The sequence below is a fragment of the Hyaena hyaena genome, unplaced genomic scaffold, assembly GCF_003009895.1.
Source record: "Hyaena hyaena isolate Hyena2069 unplaced genomic scaffold, ASM300989v1 scaffold_632, whole genome shotgun sequence".
Taxonomy (NCBI): Eukaryota; Metazoa; Chordata; class Mammalia; order Carnivora; family Hyaenidae; genus Hyaena; species Hyaena hyaena.
Genome location: NW_024081263.1, coordinates 251,085 through 267,787, shown reverse-complemented (window position 1 = coordinate 267,787; position 16,703 = coordinate 251,085). Strand labels below are relative to the sequence as shown.

The 16,703-nt window shown below is 55.1% G+C and overlaps 1 protein-coding gene across 7 annotated transcripts in view; it reads left to right on the top strand.

Annotated features, from left to right (window-relative positions):
* The first annotated feature begins 10,222 nt into the window (after positions 1 to 10,222).
* Positions 10,223 to 16,703, top strand: part of MARK2 (microtubule affinity regulating kinase 2) — a 59,058-nt gene continuing 52,577 nt past the window's right edge. For 4 of the 7 annotated variants that reach the window (XM_039257730.1, XM_039257729.1, XM_039257727.1 and 1 more), the window contains exon 1: positions 15,959 to 16,024. Coding sequence is in view for 1 of the 7 variants with exons in the window: in XM_039257726.1 (XP_039113657.1) it covers positions 10,796 to 10,849 (54 nt within the window). In the remaining 6 variants the exon portion in view is untranslated. Of the gene's footprint in view, positions 10,850 to 15,957; positions 16,025 to 16,703 lie in introns of those variants that run through there. The other 3 variants (XM_039257731.1, XM_039257728.1, XM_039257726.1) reach the window with 2 other exon arrangements.

The window sequence follows — 16,703 nt, the reverse complement described above, 5'->3', positions numbered from 1 at the left end:
GTGTCTGTGGCTAGGAGCACACTGTGGGCATCTCTGGGGTTCCAGGGAAAGGGGGAGGGAAGAGCTGAGGGCACAAAGTTTCTGAACATCGGTGACCCAGTACTTGGGGTGTGTCCCCAACCCACAGACCAGAACTGCCATCCCAGGGCTGCTGCAGACTTTTGCCTAGAACACCAAGGAAGACTCCCACGCTGTCAGCCGGGGGCCGGTGGTGGCAACTTTCTCCAGGGGTGATGCTGAGGCCCAATCACGACATCGAGTGAAGGGGGTGGGGAGACCTGTGCCTCTGGTCCCCTTTGCTCTCTGATACCAGCCACCACCTGCTGCTCCCAACTGCCCTCCTTGGGGTCCAGGTAGGGGAGACCTTTCTGGATACAAGTAATAACCGTAGAGTCAAAGCTGGTCCAAGACAAAGGAAGAAGCAGCCCCTTCCCTCCTCAAAGAGAAACTGGCATACAGCATGCACATGCGTAAGGCTGTGGTTGGGAAGAGACCCCCGCGCCCCCCTCCGCTCCCCGTGTGGGTCCATCGCTGGTTGGGTCCAGGCTCCGCAGCTCCTGCAGTCTGACCTCCTCTTCCTGTGTAAGATCTGCTTACCCCGCCCCAGCCGGGGAGCTGTGAGACTGTAAAGTCCTCACCCCCTCCAAGTGTGGAAGAATGGGGAGCTGGGGCTGTTGGGAGGCAGGCGCCAGCTGACCTCCCCGAGGCAGCACAGGCAGGGACAGGTAAGGGGGCTCCACGGCCTCAGCGTGTCTGTTTTCCAAACCTCCTGGAACCAGGCGCCTTGGTCCAGGGTCTTCACACCGAAACTGGCTAGTCCCTCTCCCTCCCCCCCGCCCAGAGGGAACAGCCTCATTGCACCACAGAGCACCCCAGCCTCTGGAGGAGGAAGCAGTTTAGGACTTCTGGTTCCCCCAACAGCTCTCCTCAGGTCTGCTCAGACCCCACAACTGGGTGACCTGAGGAAGCAAGTAGCAGCAAGGAGGCAGGGGGTTGGGGCGACAAAGGTGAATGAAGTTCCCCCCCCCCCCCGCTCCCGCCGGGACAGGCTCTGTGCTGGGAACCACAGAGTGCAGACAGGACCACCCGCCTCATCTCCATCGTGGGGCACCCCGCACTGTGCCCATTCCGCAGGAGAGGGACAGGCACGGCAAGGTGAACGAGGTGGCCAGCCTGCTCTTCCAGGGCTGGTGACTTGAGCAGAGCTGGGCTGAGCCTGGAGCTGTCTGACCACAGCGCTCTGGTCTGCGCCGTGGCCAGTTTCTGCCTCAGGAGCGACCGATGCCTCTTCCCTTGAGGGCCTGGGGACCTGCGGTAGGTAGGTTCGGGGTGTGAGGTGGGGTGGGGTCGGGTGAGAGTAAGGAAGGTCGTTCACAATGAAAAGCGCTCGGCACCTCCTGCGCTCTGGCCCTCAGACAGTGGTGCCCAGTGTGCTCGCCATGCCAGTTTCCAGAGTCCCCCTCGCCCTGGCACCCGCTGGGACCCTAGCTTGCACCTGGCAGTGACACATGAAGGGGCTCACAGGAGATGCGGGAGGGTGCTGGCTCCCTTGTGCCGGCTGACAAGGTCTGGAAACCAAGCTGAGGGCTTCAAGGGTGGAGGGAGTCCTGCCCCTCACCTGTTCCTCTTCCGGAAAATGCCTCCTGGCCCCCTGAGTGGGGGCCCTGGCTTCACTCAGCGACCTCTGACGCTGAATCAGGCTGGGCTTGGTATTCAGTGGCTAACAAAAGCAGAGACTGGTACAACAATGTCCACGTGAACTTGGGCCGCTCCGGGGGGCAGTGCGCGGGGGGGGGGGGGGGGCTTCTCCATCCCAGAACCTGCCCTATCCCCTTCCCTCCTCCTCCCTGACCTGGAGCGAATCCTCTTGGGGCCACCACGGCACCCCCAGCTTGCTGGGTGAGCAGTTTGCCTCTGAGACACCTACCCACAGCCTTCTGATGTCACAGCTGGGGGTCGAGACAATTGCACATGGACAGTGGTTCAAAGCTGAGGTTCAAGAAGCCAGCAGACCTGGCCCAGACTGCGAGCTGGGTGAGGTGCTTGCACTGTTCTGGGTCCCGGGAACCCAGAGCCATTCTGGGCGAGACAGACAGCAAGACAAAGAGGTTCCCAGTATGCCTTGCCAGGATGGCACGGTTTTTTCTTTTTTGTCTTCTTTATTTCTTTTCTGATCATAGACGTTTTCAAACACACCCAAAAGAAAAAAGAGAAAATCAGGGGGCGCCTGGGTGGTTCAGTCAGTTAAGCATCCGACTTCACAGCTCAGGTCGCGATCTCCTGGTTCGTGAGTTCCAGCCCCACGTCGGGCTCTGTGCTGACAGCTGGGAGCCTGGAGCCTGCTTCGGATTCTGTGTCTCCCTCTCTCTGCCCCTCCCCCACTTGCAGTCTGTCTTTCTCTCAAAAATAAAATAAACATTAAAATTTTAAAGAAGAAGAAGAAAGAGAAAATGTAGTAATGAACCTCAAGGTATCTATGACCCAGCTTCAACAAAAATGGCCCAATTTGGGTTTATCTTTATCTCCCCACATCCCCCTCCCTTCCGGTTTATTTTATTTCATTTGAAGGATTTATTTACTTTCGAGAGCGCAAGCAGGAGAGAGGCAGAGAGAGAGAAGAACTGAGGTTCTGAAGCTGGCTTTGCTCTGAAGGCAGAAATCCCAGTGCGGGGCTTGAACTCATGAACCGTTGAGATCATGACCTGAGCCGAAGTCAGCCGTTCAATCGACTGAGGCACTCAGGTACCCCTTCTGGTTTATTTTAAAGCAAATCCCAGACATGGTGTCATTTCATCTGTAAATAGGTTTCTTTGTATCTCTAAGAGACAGTCTTCAATGAAATACATCAATATCACACTTCAAAAATTAACAATCCCTTAGGGCACCTGGCTGGCTCAGTCAGTAGAGCTTGCGACTCTTGATCTCAGGGTCATGAGTTTAAGCCCCGTATTGGGCATGGAGCCCACTTTAAAAAAAAAATAATAATCCTTTAATGGCATCTAATATCCAGTCAGTGTTCATGTTTCCCAATTGGTCCATGAATGTCTTTTTGTTTTCAATTTTCTAATTGTGGGCAAAATACACATGCCATAAAATTTGCCCTTTTACACATGTTTAAGTGTAGTAGTAGTACATTCCCATTGTTGTGCAGCCAGTCTCTAGAACTCTTCTGTGAGTCTCTTCAACTTTTTTTTTTTTGAGACAGAGCCAGGGAGAAGGGCAAAGTGGGGGGGGGGGGAGAGAGAGAGAGAGAGAGAGAGAGAGAGAGAGAGAGAGAGAATCCCAAGCAGGCTCCACACTCAGCTCACACACGACCCTGGGATCATGACCTGAGCTGAAATCAAGAGTCAGATGCTCAACTGACTGGGCCACCCAGGTGCCTCCTCCATGAGTCTCTTTTTACAGCTGATTTGTTTGAATCACGAGCTAAATAAGATCCACGGCTTGCATTTCAGCAACCTTTCTTTCCTTTTGTTTTTTCTTCTCTTCGTGTTTCTTTTCTTTTTCCTTGTTCAAGAACCTGGTGACTTGTTCCATAAACAGAATTCCCTCCGTCGTGGATTTGGCAGATCGCACTCCTGTGACGGCACTGGCATGCTCACCCATGAAGGGATGCAATTTGGGGGTGGGGGGGGCTGTAGAGGGCTTCCTTGGAGGAGACATTTAAGTAGAGAGAGTCCTGCAGCTCAATGGGGCAAGGAAATTCTGGGCCAAGGGGACAAGGTGAGCCAAAGCTCTGTGGCTTTCATTCCCTGGGGATTCACAGCCAGCTTGCTACAGCCCTAGCTCTGCACGAGGTACGAGGTACGAGGGACACTACCAGGAACCACATTGCGTCTCCGCTCTCCTGGGGGTGAGCGCTGTTCTTCCCAGGGAGCGCAATAGGGGAGGAAAGTGGGAATTTCATCTACAGACCCTGCCTGCCGGCTCCAGGTGTGACTGTACAGCCCCGGGGGTGGGGGGTATGTGGGGACGTCATTTTGGCACACTGGTGAGTCCTGGCCTCGCCTGCCCCCTACCCCCTTCCGGGAGCCAGCAAGAGCCTGGACACCAGCTGGTACCAACCCCTCTGCCAGCTCTAAGTCAGAAGCTGCTGTTGGCCCATGCGACATCCACGTGAGATGGGAACTCCTCGGGGACCAGCCTCCTTCATGCCGCCAGAGGCTGCTCCTATTTCTGCCCATCCTTCCTTGTAGCGCTTACTTATCCTTGAGATCAGACTCAACATCACCTCCTCTAAGACGCCTTCCTTGCTACTCGGTCCAGCTCCCATCCTCCCACAAGCCCCAGATCGTCCACTCTGGGTATCTCCCTCTGAACCCCATTAAAAACTGCCCACTTCTGCTTTCTCCTGGACCTCTGGAACACGGCCGCCTCGCACCCCATCCGGGATGCCCAGCCTTTTCAGTGACAGTGGCCGCAGACCCCTGCCTGTGGACAGTGACCCAGTGTGCATCGGTTGGTCAAAAGGGCAACCCTCCTCCCAGAACAGACCCTCAAGGTGGCTTTTCTGCCTGATGCCTCTTCCTCCCTGCTCTCTCCCCCCGGGGTGGCCTTCCTGCTGCACCACGAGGACACATAAGTAAGCCTGGGAGGGACACTGTCCCCTCCATCCCAGGCATGGTGGTACCCGACCGTGGCTGAAGAAGGGTGAGAGGGATATTGTTGCTGGGTTTGGGTTTTGGAGATTGTCTGAGACCTCGAGCTGCCGTAACGGAATACCATCAACTCTTGGCTTACAAACAGCAAATCTATTACTCACAGTTCTGGAAGCTGGAAGTGCAAGATCAAGGTGCTGGCAGATTCAGAGCCTGCTTCCTGGTTCAGAAAAGGCGGTCTCCTCTCTGGGTCTTCACACGATGGAAGGGACTGGGGAGCTCTGTGGGGTCCCTTTTACGAAGGCACTAATCCCATTACACCCAGTAGGTCACGCAGGGCCCTCCTGACCTAACCACCTCCCAAGGCCATCACCGTCACCTTGGGGGTTAGGACTGCATCATATGAATCCTGGGGGGACACAGGCATTCAGACGATACCATTACAGACGACTCCATAGAGAGCAGCGAGGCCGGCTCTTCCTCTCTGTACAGACAAGGAGCCTGAGACCCAAGGGTGGGGGGAGGGGGGAAGTTACCTAATGGCTCATGTGATCCATTAGTGACAGAGCTGCGCCGGAATGGGCCCTCTTGTTTCTGGTCCAGTGCTGTTCTCCAGGGAAGTGGGGAGGTTATAGCAGAGAGAAGAAGAAGGAGACTCAGGGAGGAGGCTGGCTAGCGCACACCCTAGCATGGCAGCCTTCGCAAAGCGCTGGCCGTCCACCAGGCTGTCTAAGCATGTTTCATATATTAACTCATATCCTCACCAATCAACCTTATGAAGTGGGTGCTTTTATTATCCCCATTTAAAAGATGGGAAAATTAAGGGGCGCCTGGGTGGCTTAGTCGGTTAAGGGTCCGACTTTCGCTTGGGTCATGATCTCGCGGTTCGTGGGTTCGAGCCCCGCGTCGGGCTCTGTGCTGACTGCCAGCTCAGAGCCTGGAGCCTGTTTCAGTCTGTGACTCCTTCTCTCTCTGACCCTCCCCTGCTCACGCTGTCTCTCTCTCTCTCTTTCTCCTAGAAATAAATAAAAAACATTTAAAAAAAAAAGATGGGAAAATTAAGGTAGACGGAGGTTAAGAGGCTTGCCTGAGATCACGTAGCTACCAAGGAACACCTTGGCAGCAAGGCGTGTGTGTTTACTCACTACCCTGTTTACCTCTCATGGGCCAAGGTGATGGAGGTTGACTCCCCTCGCAAGGGGCTGAGCCCCTCTTCACTTTGATTTCCTTATTAGTAAGCTGGGGGGAAAGAAGAGTGCCTCCTGCTCCTTGTGAGTCTGATAGTGTTCCACGTAGCACCCAGCTCAGTACGTGTTAGCAAAACCAAGAAAGGAGACCGAGAACAGTAGTTGGGCAGGGGCACTGATAGCAAACATTCTAGCCCATCCGTGCGAAGACGCACGTTTTTGGTTTTTTTCACACACCAACATCTCTGAGCAATCCTAAATGCAATAGGGTGTCTGGCAGTGGGGATAAAGCGCACGATGGGAATTCAGAGACCTCACGAAAAACAGGATAAAACTCTGCGAGATGGGAGGGTCAGGGGGCATACGTGGGTCTTGCTTCACCCCAGACATGTGACTCTTGATCAGACAGTAATTCTGGCCCCTGCCTCCCACCCTGGAGAGTGGCCCGCCCGGAATGGGCATGCTCTCTGGCTCCACAGGTTCGAAGGAGAAAGATGAAGAGTTGCATTGTTTTGGAGGCATGAGAATAAGGATGTCTTCCATGTGAGCAGCCTTATCTCCCGTTGACTTCTTTCCTCTCTGCCCACCCACGGAGGGAGAGTTACCCTAACCCCTCTGTGCCTGCCAGGGCTGGGAACCCCACGACCCCTACCTTCCCTCATTCTAGGGGACTCTCAAGACTCACCTGGCGCCCTGATCCATTTCGTTGGTTTCTACCTACCCTGAGACCTATGGTAGATGTCTTTTTTATGTGTGCTTTGTTTTGTTTAGGTTAGAAAGCTTGGAATTACCCATTTTATTTTATTTTTGAGAGAGAGAGAGCGCGCACAAGCAGCGGAGGTGCACAGGGAGAGGGGGACAAAGGATCCGAAGCGGGCTCTGCACTGACCCCGGAAAGCCCAATATGGAGCTCGACCTCACAAACCACAAGATCACGACCTGAGCCGAAGTCAGTGACTGAGTCACCCAGGCGCCCCTGAAATTACCCTTCACTCTTCTCTCACACGCCCCTAAGCCAATCCATTGAGAAATCCTGTCGGCCTGGCCTTCCCAATATAATCCCAAGTCCAGCCACTTCTTGCTACTTCCACAGCTGCTGCCCCTCTTGAAGCCAGTGTCGCTTCTCCCTTGAATTATCCTAAAAGCCTCCTTCCTGGTCTCCAGGCCTCTGTTCCTGCACTGCCCCTTTAGCCGACGCTCAACCCAGCAGCGGGTCTGATCACATCACTGCAGCACCTCCCCATCCCATTCCGAGGAAAGGCCAAAGCAGTGGTCACGATGCCTGGTTCCCTGCCACCTTTCTGCCCTTCTTCTCCTACTACTCACTCTCTCTCTGCTCCGGTCCCATTGGCCTTCTTGTTCCCCTACCTCAGGACCTTTGCACTGGCCATTCCCTCTGCCTAGAGAGCTCCTCCTCCAGATACCCACAGAACTGACTCCCTCACCTCCTTTAAGTCTTTGCTCAAGTGTCACCTTCTCAGTGAGGCCTACACTGTAATACTGCAACTCATATTCGGCCCACCCCGAAGGGCAGAGATCTTTGTCTCTTTTGTTGACCGATACACCTGAAGAACAATGTCTTGCACATAGTAGGTACCCCATAGAGATTTGTGAACGAATGAATTTGCAGGTGAAAGAGGGGTAAATGGGCGACAATAATGAATCTTGGAGGAGACCGAGGTTGGCTAAGGGATTTGAGAAAGTGACATTTGAACCGCATCTTGAAGTACATCTGGAAGCTGAGGAAGGTGACTCGCAATTGATGGGCCACGGAGGTGAGAGAGCTTGGTCGCAGGGCAGGACCTAGGGGCAAGGTGTCACCCAGTAATCCCTAGTTGGAGAGGCTGTTAGCAAGGGAAGTCGAGGCTAGATCATGCAAAGCTTTGAACGCAGGCCAACCCCTTTCCCACCACCAGGACTGGCTACACGATTTGTGGGGCCCAATGCAAAGTGAAAATGCAAGAGCTCTTGGTAAAAATGTCAAGAGGGTGACAGCAGAGTGTGAAATCAAGCTCAAAGCCGTTCTAAGAGTAGGGCTTTGCGTGACTGTACAGGTCACAGGCCCGGGAAGCCAGCTCTGCCTATCACGCAAGGGAGCTGGCGAGAGCCTTCAAGCAGGGCAGAAATGTAATTGGGGCCGGACTTCAGGCAGATTATTCCGGCACGTCCGGTGGGATAGGTTGGGGGGAATCTAGGCAGGGAGACTGATTAGGCAGCCTTGTGAGGAAGAGGAGGGGACAGGTGGGGTGGAGGTGGGGGGGCCGAAGAACAGAAGGCAGAGGTGAAAGCCGGAGTGAGAAGCATGGAAGAGGTAGAGTTTGCTTTGACAGGAGCATGGCAGGAAAGACCCCCTGCAGGCGCACCTTCCTTTGCCCCCCCACCCCCTTCCCTTTTCCCCCAAGCCGAGTGGTGTGGGCACAGAAATCAGCGGTGTGTCTCTCCTTGGCCACCAGAGGGCAGATCATTCTCATGGATTTTCAGAATGAATTTGGGGTGGGGGGAGTGGACTGTCCTCTGTCCTCACCTCCTCCTCTCTTTCCCCCTCATCTCCTTCTGTGTTCCTTCATCAACTTCTTCCTCGATGGCTGGGTGCCTGACTGCAGCTGGAGTGGGCGGCGGGGAGGTGTCCTGGAGTAATGTAGGTGGCACCTGTTGGCATTTAAACAAGTACTTCCGTCCCATCCTCTCATTGCATCTGTCCAGCTGTCTATTTCTCTGGGTGACTTGGTCATGGGCTCTGATCAAGATGCTGTAGATGGGAAGTAAAAGTCATCAAGTGTCAGAAGTCCATCCAGCACATTCCCCCACAATTCCTGGGACCTCTTTGCTCCTGTATCTTTGGGGACTTGCTGCTTGAGCCTGGTCTCTGGCTCCTGAGGACATTCTGGGCTTCTGCCCACCTTAAGGGACTGTTGAGCCATGAGGTGGGGGTGGGGCAAGCTCCAACATGTCCAGGGTACAATGGGTGGGGACAGCTTGGAGCCAGAGAAATCAAAGGAGCCTGCTAGGCCTCTCCCTGGTGAGACAGTCTAGGAGGAAGTGAAGAGTGGACTCAGGTTGCCAAGTGGACTTCCTGTTGGAGTTAGAGCCTCTTAAAAGATGAGAGGGACCTCACTTTATTGATGAAACTGAAGTCCAGGAAAGGAAGGGAACTTCTCCAGGTGCCCATTCTTTGTGCCATCCCGAAGAATCCTCATTGTCAACCAGTTTCTCTTTTCTGCGAGTTTTCGTGTCTTAGAGGGGATAAATGAAAAAATGAATTAAGACAAGAATGTCTCTCGGGGCTGCTGGGTGGCTCAGTCGGTTAAGTGTCTGACTTTGGCTCAGGTCTTGATCTCACGGTTCGTGGGTTCGGGGCTCTGTGCTGATAGCTCAGAGCCTGGAGCCTGCTTCAGATTCTGTGTCTCCCTCTCTCTCACTGCCCTGCTTGCGTGCTTTCTCTCTCTCAAAAGTAAATAAACATTAAAAAATTTTAAAAAGAGACCAAGAGAATGTCTCTTCTGCCTTACTTTACAGGGGTATTTTGAAAGGTAACTGGCGTGACTCAATATTACCATAATGCAATGTCATTTTGTGCTATTTTGAACAATTAAAAAAAAAGGTAAGTGAAATTCAAAGACGTTATTTAGAATGTCATCACTGAAACGAAGGCATGAATTCTCTTCATATAGGGACGTCGAGGAGCCTAAACTCAGAGATGTTATGTAATCTTTCCAAGATCACAGAGCATTTTCATTCCACCGGAGCTGCAGCTGGAACACAGGGCTGGGGGGACCCCTGCAGTCTCCCACAGCTGGGAGCCAAGGAGGCCGACCGGGTGCCTGCCCCGGACCCTAAGGAAGGGTGCAGATTACACGTGGGGTGTATGGATAAACAGAATCCAAGACAGACGACGGCAGGTGAAGAATGTTAAGTAGACAGGTAATAGACTGACGCCGCCTTTGACAGGTGACACACGTGTTGATAGGTTGGATGATAAAAAATAGATTTTATGAACAGACCGACTGATAATCGGATACGCAAACGGAGAAATGGTTTTAGAACCAAAGGATGCCAATAGTTGGGATGGCTAACGGCCTTATCTTCCAGTCAAATAATAATTTAGTCAAATTATTAGTCAAATAATAATGTGCCCAGGTTATCCACGCTCCCTGCTCAGGATTTTGAAAATACCCGGAAACTGACGGAAAGAAACGAAGAGTCAGACCGGGTACTACTCCAGGAACAACTCGGGGCTCGCCGGCTCCCGGGTGTTGCCGGAAATGGCCGACGACCGCTGTCGGCTGCGGGGCGGGACGGGGGCGTGGCCGGCTCACCGCACGCGGAGCCACTTCGGGTGTTTCCGGAAACCGCAGCCAGCCTGCTTGAGGTGGGCGGGGAAAGGTCTATGGGCGTGGCTGGATTTGCCGAGAGGCTTCGTAGATTTCCGTAAACACAGCCGAAGCTGGGTCTTCGGAATCGAGGCGGCGCGCGCGTCCCCAGCGGTAATCTTCTTCGGGTGTTTCCGGAATTCAACCGTAGTCCGAGGCCGGGAGGAGGAGGCGCGCCCCCCTCCCGTTCCTCGCCGCTTCGGATGTTTCCGGCTGCCGCCGGCGGAAAGAGCCGAGGGCCGGCGGTGGTGGCGGCCATGTTGGGAGCAGCAGGTCCGGCGGTGGCTGCCTGTGTGCCGGGCGCGGAGCAGTGCCGCTGAGGGCAGGGGAGGAGCGAGGCAGGCGGCCGGCTGCGGCGGCAGAGAGTAGGCGGAGCGGCGCGGCCCGGCCGAAAGGCGGCACAGCCCAGCCGGGGGTCGGGGGGGGGTGCGGTCCGGAGCCGCTCGGAGCCGGCGCGGCCTAGCCCGAGCGGCGCATCCCCGGGCTGGCGTGAGCGGCTGCCCGGCCTCCCCGCACCCCCGGCCGGGGCCCATGCGGCGGGTGCCCCTGCTGTGAGAAGCCCCGCCCGGCCGGGCTTCGCGCCTTCCCTTCCCTCCCTTCCTCCAAGCTTCTCGGTTCCCTCCCCTGAGATACCGGCGCCATGTCCAGCGCCCGGACCCCCCTACCCACGCTGAACGAGAGGGACACGGAGCAGGTAAGGAGCCCCGAGGGCTCCCCGAATTCTCTGGCTGGGCCCCTGCACCTTGCAGAGCCTCCTCCCTCCTCTGCTCTCCGCGTGCCCCTGCTGCCACCCTGCAAGCCTCGGCTGCCCTGTCATCTGGCTCTCGGCCTCGCACATCCCCCTCTCAGTCCTGTCCTGGGACCCACCTCGTCCCGACTCCAAGCTGCACACTTGTCTTTTCTGCTGACCCCCCCCTTCCCCTCACCGCCCCCCTGCGCTCTTCCGTATTACCTCCCTAGCTTCCCCTTCTCTTCCCTTTTTCTCTCAGGGGCCTTTTCTGGTCTTCCTCCACCCACGCTTAAAGCCGCCACCCTCCTGCTCCTCGAATAGCACCCCGCGATTTGCCCCAGATCGGTGTCCACCTCTTCCTCCATCTCTTCCAGCCTCGCTTCTGCTCCCGCACCGGTTCTCCCCGCCCCTGGTTATCACCCTCAGGGTCCCTGCCCCGGAGTGTGTTCTCGATCCCTCTCCCCTTCCAGTTCCCCCGCTTCTTTTCTTTTCTTTCTTTCTTTTTTTTCCTTCTCCCCCTCTTCCTTCTGCAAATTGTGCTCTCCCTCATGCTTGCAACCCACCAGCTCCACCCTCATCACCTTTCCAAATGGTTCGCCTACTCTTTGCTCATCACTTTCCCTTCCTTTCTCCAGGAGCTCCCTGGTGCCTCCCGCTGGCATTTGTTACTTCCGTGTTTCCCAGACTGCTGTCATGCGCATGGTTTTCCCACAGGTTGTCTTTGGGGTTCCAGTCTGAAGGCTCCCCTCGCGTTCTGTTCCCCACCCCCAACCCCTTACGGGGTTTGGCTGAAGTCCCTGGGCCTCTCGTTTCTCCCCCAGTGCTTTACCGGCCTGCTCCCTGGACTCGTCCTCCAGAGAGAGAACATTCCTCCGGCCCCACTCCCTGGGTACTACCTGTTGCTGAGTCCTCTGCCCGGCCACGCTGCGTTACCATGCTGGCCCCTCTGCCCTTTCACACTGCCACACAGGCAGTGATGCCTTCCTGTGTCTTCACTCCCGGCCCTGTCACTTTTCATAGTTTCTTTCTCCTTGTTCGGCGCCTTGCGGTGTCTCTACCCTCACCCGGTCTTCCTCGCTCCGCCTCTCCATCAGGATTGCCTTCATCCCCGGATTAGTCTCTCGCCTTCTTCGCGTCGTGTCTCTTCTGGCCCCCTGTCCCTTCCCTCCAGACTGGCCAGTGTTTGTAACTCGCCGCCCGGGGATCGGGCTTACTAGGTTCTCGAGCTCTGCGCCGCTCCCCTCCCCAGTCCTCCGCGTCCTGGCAATCACTGCTATCATCTGTCACCCAAGCTTTAGCGTTTTCTGTGTCACCTCACCTGTGAGCTGAGCTGAGAGGCGTCTGCTTTCCACCCCTCCCCGTTCTGTCGCCGGGCGTCCCTGGCTGACTGCTGGCTGCTGTGTGGAGAGTCCCCTGCCTGGCACACCCTCGGTGGTGGAGAAGTTTACTGGGCCAGAAAGACTCGACTTGAAAAAGGAGCTCTTCTCCCTTGGGGCTGCGGCATCCTCTTCCCTTCCTACACCCTTGCTGCCTTTCTGCCCTGCCCGGCTTTCTCCGCACCCTGATAGAACCCCTGTTCTAGTCTGTCGCCTCTTCACATCCTTCCCTGACAAATCTTCCCTCGTTTTATTTTCCTACGTTTCTCTCTGGTGTCGCCCCCTACCCCTCCTCCCTGCTCTCTGTCACCTGGGCGGCCAGGAGCTCACGAGCAGCTGCGGCCCCAAGGTTTCCTCTGCACCGGTTGCCCCTTCCGTTACCGACGGATTGATTGGGTCTGGGGGTGAAATGAGTCGAAAGGGAGGGACGGTGGGTGTCTCATCACTGGGTTTTGCAACTGGCTCCGCACGGGGCCCAAGGTCTCTGGGAACCGGAGCGCGGTTTGCATCTCACACAGTCTCGCCCTCACTTGCCGGCTGTCTCTCTCCTTGCTGGGAACCGCTTTCTCTAGGCCCTCTTGGGGTTCCCTGTCCCAGTCCTTTGCCTGTCGCAACCTTTGTTTTAGCAGGTAAACCCTGCTTGACTGGAGAACTTTCCCAGCCTGTTGACTGTGCGCCGGTGGGAGTAGGAGGCGGCCCGGGGACTGACTGGCACCCTCAGGCATGCGGGGCGTGGTTGTGGACGGCCTCCTCTCCGGCGAGGCCACGGGGGGCCTTGTGCTCAACAAAGGAGAGTAACCGACTGCCTCGACGTGGTTTCTTTGTGCCGTTTACGAAATGTAAATGTGTTCTCGCCATGGGCTTTTTGCCCCTCGTGGTGCGTGCGTTGGTCCCCTCTCCTCCCCACATGCCCCGAATACTGCCGAGCGCTAGTAGGAAGCCAGTGCCCACCCATCGAGGTGATGAGAGCTAATCGGGTGTACCGTTGGGGAATGGAAGTGCCCTTCGCCGACTTCGTCTAGAGCGGCGGCTGCATACTTTGTCGTCCCGCTCCAAATCAGGCATTACTCATCCTGTTTGCGCTCTTTGTGGACTTGGGTTCCCCCCTGCGCCACTTCATCGCTTCTGCTGGCCGTCCTCAGGGTAGCCGGTCACACTGTCTGCTTGCTGTTAAGTCAGCACACAGCCTTTGAAAAAGTGTGGAACCACCGGCTGCCAGCAGCTTCCCGTATTCTTCAGAACAAGAGAAAAGACACGTAGCGGCCCCTCTCACCAGGCCGGGGATGCCAGAACCATCGGCCTCCTTTAGAATGGCTCATTGCCACCAGGTGAGAGCTAGGAAGCTCTCGGTCCCATTATAATTCTGGCTGAAGTAGTCATAGAAGTTCAGTCGTTGCGGTAAATCAGAATGTTAGGAAATAAAAAGCAAGGGATTTGGTTGGGCAGATTCCCTCCCCACGAAGAGTCTCTGTCACTTTATTTAGATTTAAATTATTTAACCTGGTTTCGCCAGGAAACACGTAAACTCTACTGGTTGTCTTCAAGCTCCAATCTCTTTCTGCCCTTCCTCTCCCCCTTGCTTTAAAACATGTGGCTGATGAGAAGCTGTTTCCAGGAGCTTTTTGATCACATCTGAATTTAAACACACATAACGCGCACACACACATGCACACACGCACAAAATGTTGAAGCATAAAAATAAACCTTGTGTTGCAGGAAGATTGCCTGTTTGCTGTCGAATCTGCTCCTCGCGCTGAAAGCTAAAAGAAAGTCAAGCCCCATCTTTAAGATGATTTTTGTGACACCTGGTTTCGAATGTGCTTTTTCGCGGCTCTAGACTCTTTCTTTTGCAGAAGGAGTGTTGTGACTTGGGGCTGGTAGTTTTGGGGATTCTCAGTCTGTGAGCTGAGCTTTCTGTCCACTTCTCCAGATGGCTCTCTGCTGGCCTGAAGGCTTGACTGTGGTGACAGCAGTCAGCACGCAATGACTTTGTCTTCCAGCCAGTGGTGGCCACAATAGGCAAGTGCGGAGAGGGGTCCACCTTCCCGAGTCCACCTGCCGTTGGCCGGAGCTGCTCCGTGAAACACATGGGAGGGAGGCCACATGGCTCAGACCTGCCCCACCTCTGGGCCTCAGGATCCACCAGCGAGTGGGCTTCCGAGGGAAAAGAGGAGGCTTTCCCTACCGGCCTCACTTCTGCTGCAGTGAGCAAGGGAGGGGGGTTGCTCTCATTTTTCGAGAGAGCTAGTGGCATTGTTTATTCTCTCGGATGGTTCTAGGAAGGGGAGTGTGGAAGTCTGGATGAAGTGAGCAAAGCCGACTTCTGGAATCCTGTAAAGAACAACCGAGTCACTCCAAACACGTCTCCCTTGGATGCCAGGGTTGATTTCTGGCTGAACGTTGCACTGAATAATTTGGTTTTAGCATCTCCGCTGGTGGAGGGCTCAGGTGGCTCTCCTTTCACCCCGTCCGTGCCTGCGAGCCATGCGGCACAGTGCTCTGGGTGCAGGCTCTGACTTCTGCCCTTTGACTCTGGCCAAGGGCCCCTCCGTGGTGTTGCCTTCTGGCCAGGGGTGCGGCGTGGGTGGATGTCAGACCATACAGTCTCGCTTCCTGTGCAGCCCTAGAAATCAGGAGCGAGGCCCCGTTAGAGCAAGGGCTTTGGGAGTCTAGAGCCCATAGCATCGCTCGCCACACCATAATCTTTGAACCCGGTAAAGGTCACCGCTTAGTAAATTGTAATAATTTCTCTCTTAACGTGTGCACTTTGGGAAGTCACTTAACAGATGGGTACAAGACAGTCATTGAAACTTGGTCTGCTTTAGATTAAAATCAAGTTCGCACAGGGATGACTGCATCTTTCGGATGGTGACCGAAGACCGGGCCCAAGATTCGCTTCCCGGTCAGGGGCTTAACGGATGCCTGGGAGGTGGGGAAAAATGGAGAATTCGTTTGCGTTGAGTGGTTGGCATGGTCAGGTCTCCTGGGGGGTCCAAAACTTCTCAGGCTAGACTGGCTCCCTTTTGGACAGAAGAACCCAGAACAATCTCAGTGGGTATTTGGCCAGGACTAACCCGTGCCTTCACAAACTCTTTCCCATTGCGCACTTAGCCACCAGGCTGGCCTTTCTCTCCTCCCGGGAGCTTCCATGACTTTCCTACATATGTATTCTGCCGACTGGAATGAATATTTTATGCCTAGAGTGCAGCCAAGCCTCAGACTCTGTGGCCCATTATCGACGAGTGGGGTGGGGGCTGGGCGCCACCTTTGGCCCCATGAAAGCTCTGCTAAGTGGACTCCCCCCCCCCCCCACAGCAGCACTCTGAAGCCCATTAATGGATTGGGATGAAGTAACCTCAGCAGATGGAAAGGACGAGGAGGATGGTTGTCCTTCCTTGCCCAGGACTGCCCGGTGGGGCTTTCCTACAGTCTCGGGGTCCAGCCCCAGCCCCGTCCGCTTGGTTAAGCTGTAGGCTGCGGCTGCTAGGCTTCTGCTATGAGAGGAGGTGGGGAAGGGGCCCGAGTCTCTTGTAGCGTCTGGTGCTGCCGGGTTTGCACTTTCCTATCAAAGCAGAAACCGAGAAGGATGTGGAAAGGGTGGGTGGAGTTTAACCCAGACCTTCCTCCTTCAGCGGAAGTTCAGCACGGTGACAAACCAGATAGGTGGCTGAGTTTCCTCCTGTTGATGGGAGACTCGCGTTCGTACCTTTTGCACTTACAGCTTGGATTCTCCAGGCTTCCTCGCAGCCTTCATCAAACGAGAGTGAGTCACTGCAGTGTTATCTCTGCCTTTTCCCCTTCTGTCTCAGCAAAGGGAAGAGGGAGCCTTTACAAACTTTGTGGGGGAGGAAACCACCCATTTCCCACCGGTGGCATGGGAAGAGGCCATCCATCCCGACGTTAACTCTGAAAGCTCTAGTGCTCGGAGCAGAATGTCACCACCGCACACAACCCTCTTCGTGGAGGCATTGAATGTCATCACTGTCTTTCCTGCTGGCACGCCTGATTCTGAACCACCGTGAGAGGATCTGGTCTCTTGGTGTCCAGTTGTCTTTCAGAGGCGGCAGTCCGGTCCCTTCTCTTGCCCACTTGGCCTGCTCCTCCTTGAGGGGGTAGAGCTAGAGCCCTTCGTCTGTGTGTCTGCTCTTTGCTAGAGGGTTTGAAGTGTCTCACTCAGTCCCTGCGCCCTCTCTCTCTCTACGTCCGTTTATCCCTACATTTCTTACTTGAAAAGGGCAAAAACAAACGTATTTCCTTTTGCTCATCACACGGTTAACCTCAGGTTTGGAAGGCGAGGGCGAGACACTGACGTTGATGGCTAGGTGAGTCCTGAGGGACAACAGATAGGAGAGGGGAAGAAGGGGGATGGGGAGGGAGGAAAGAGAGAGGGGTGTGTTCAGTGACTGGCTCCAAGCCACCTTTTTTCTTTTTAACATAAGGAA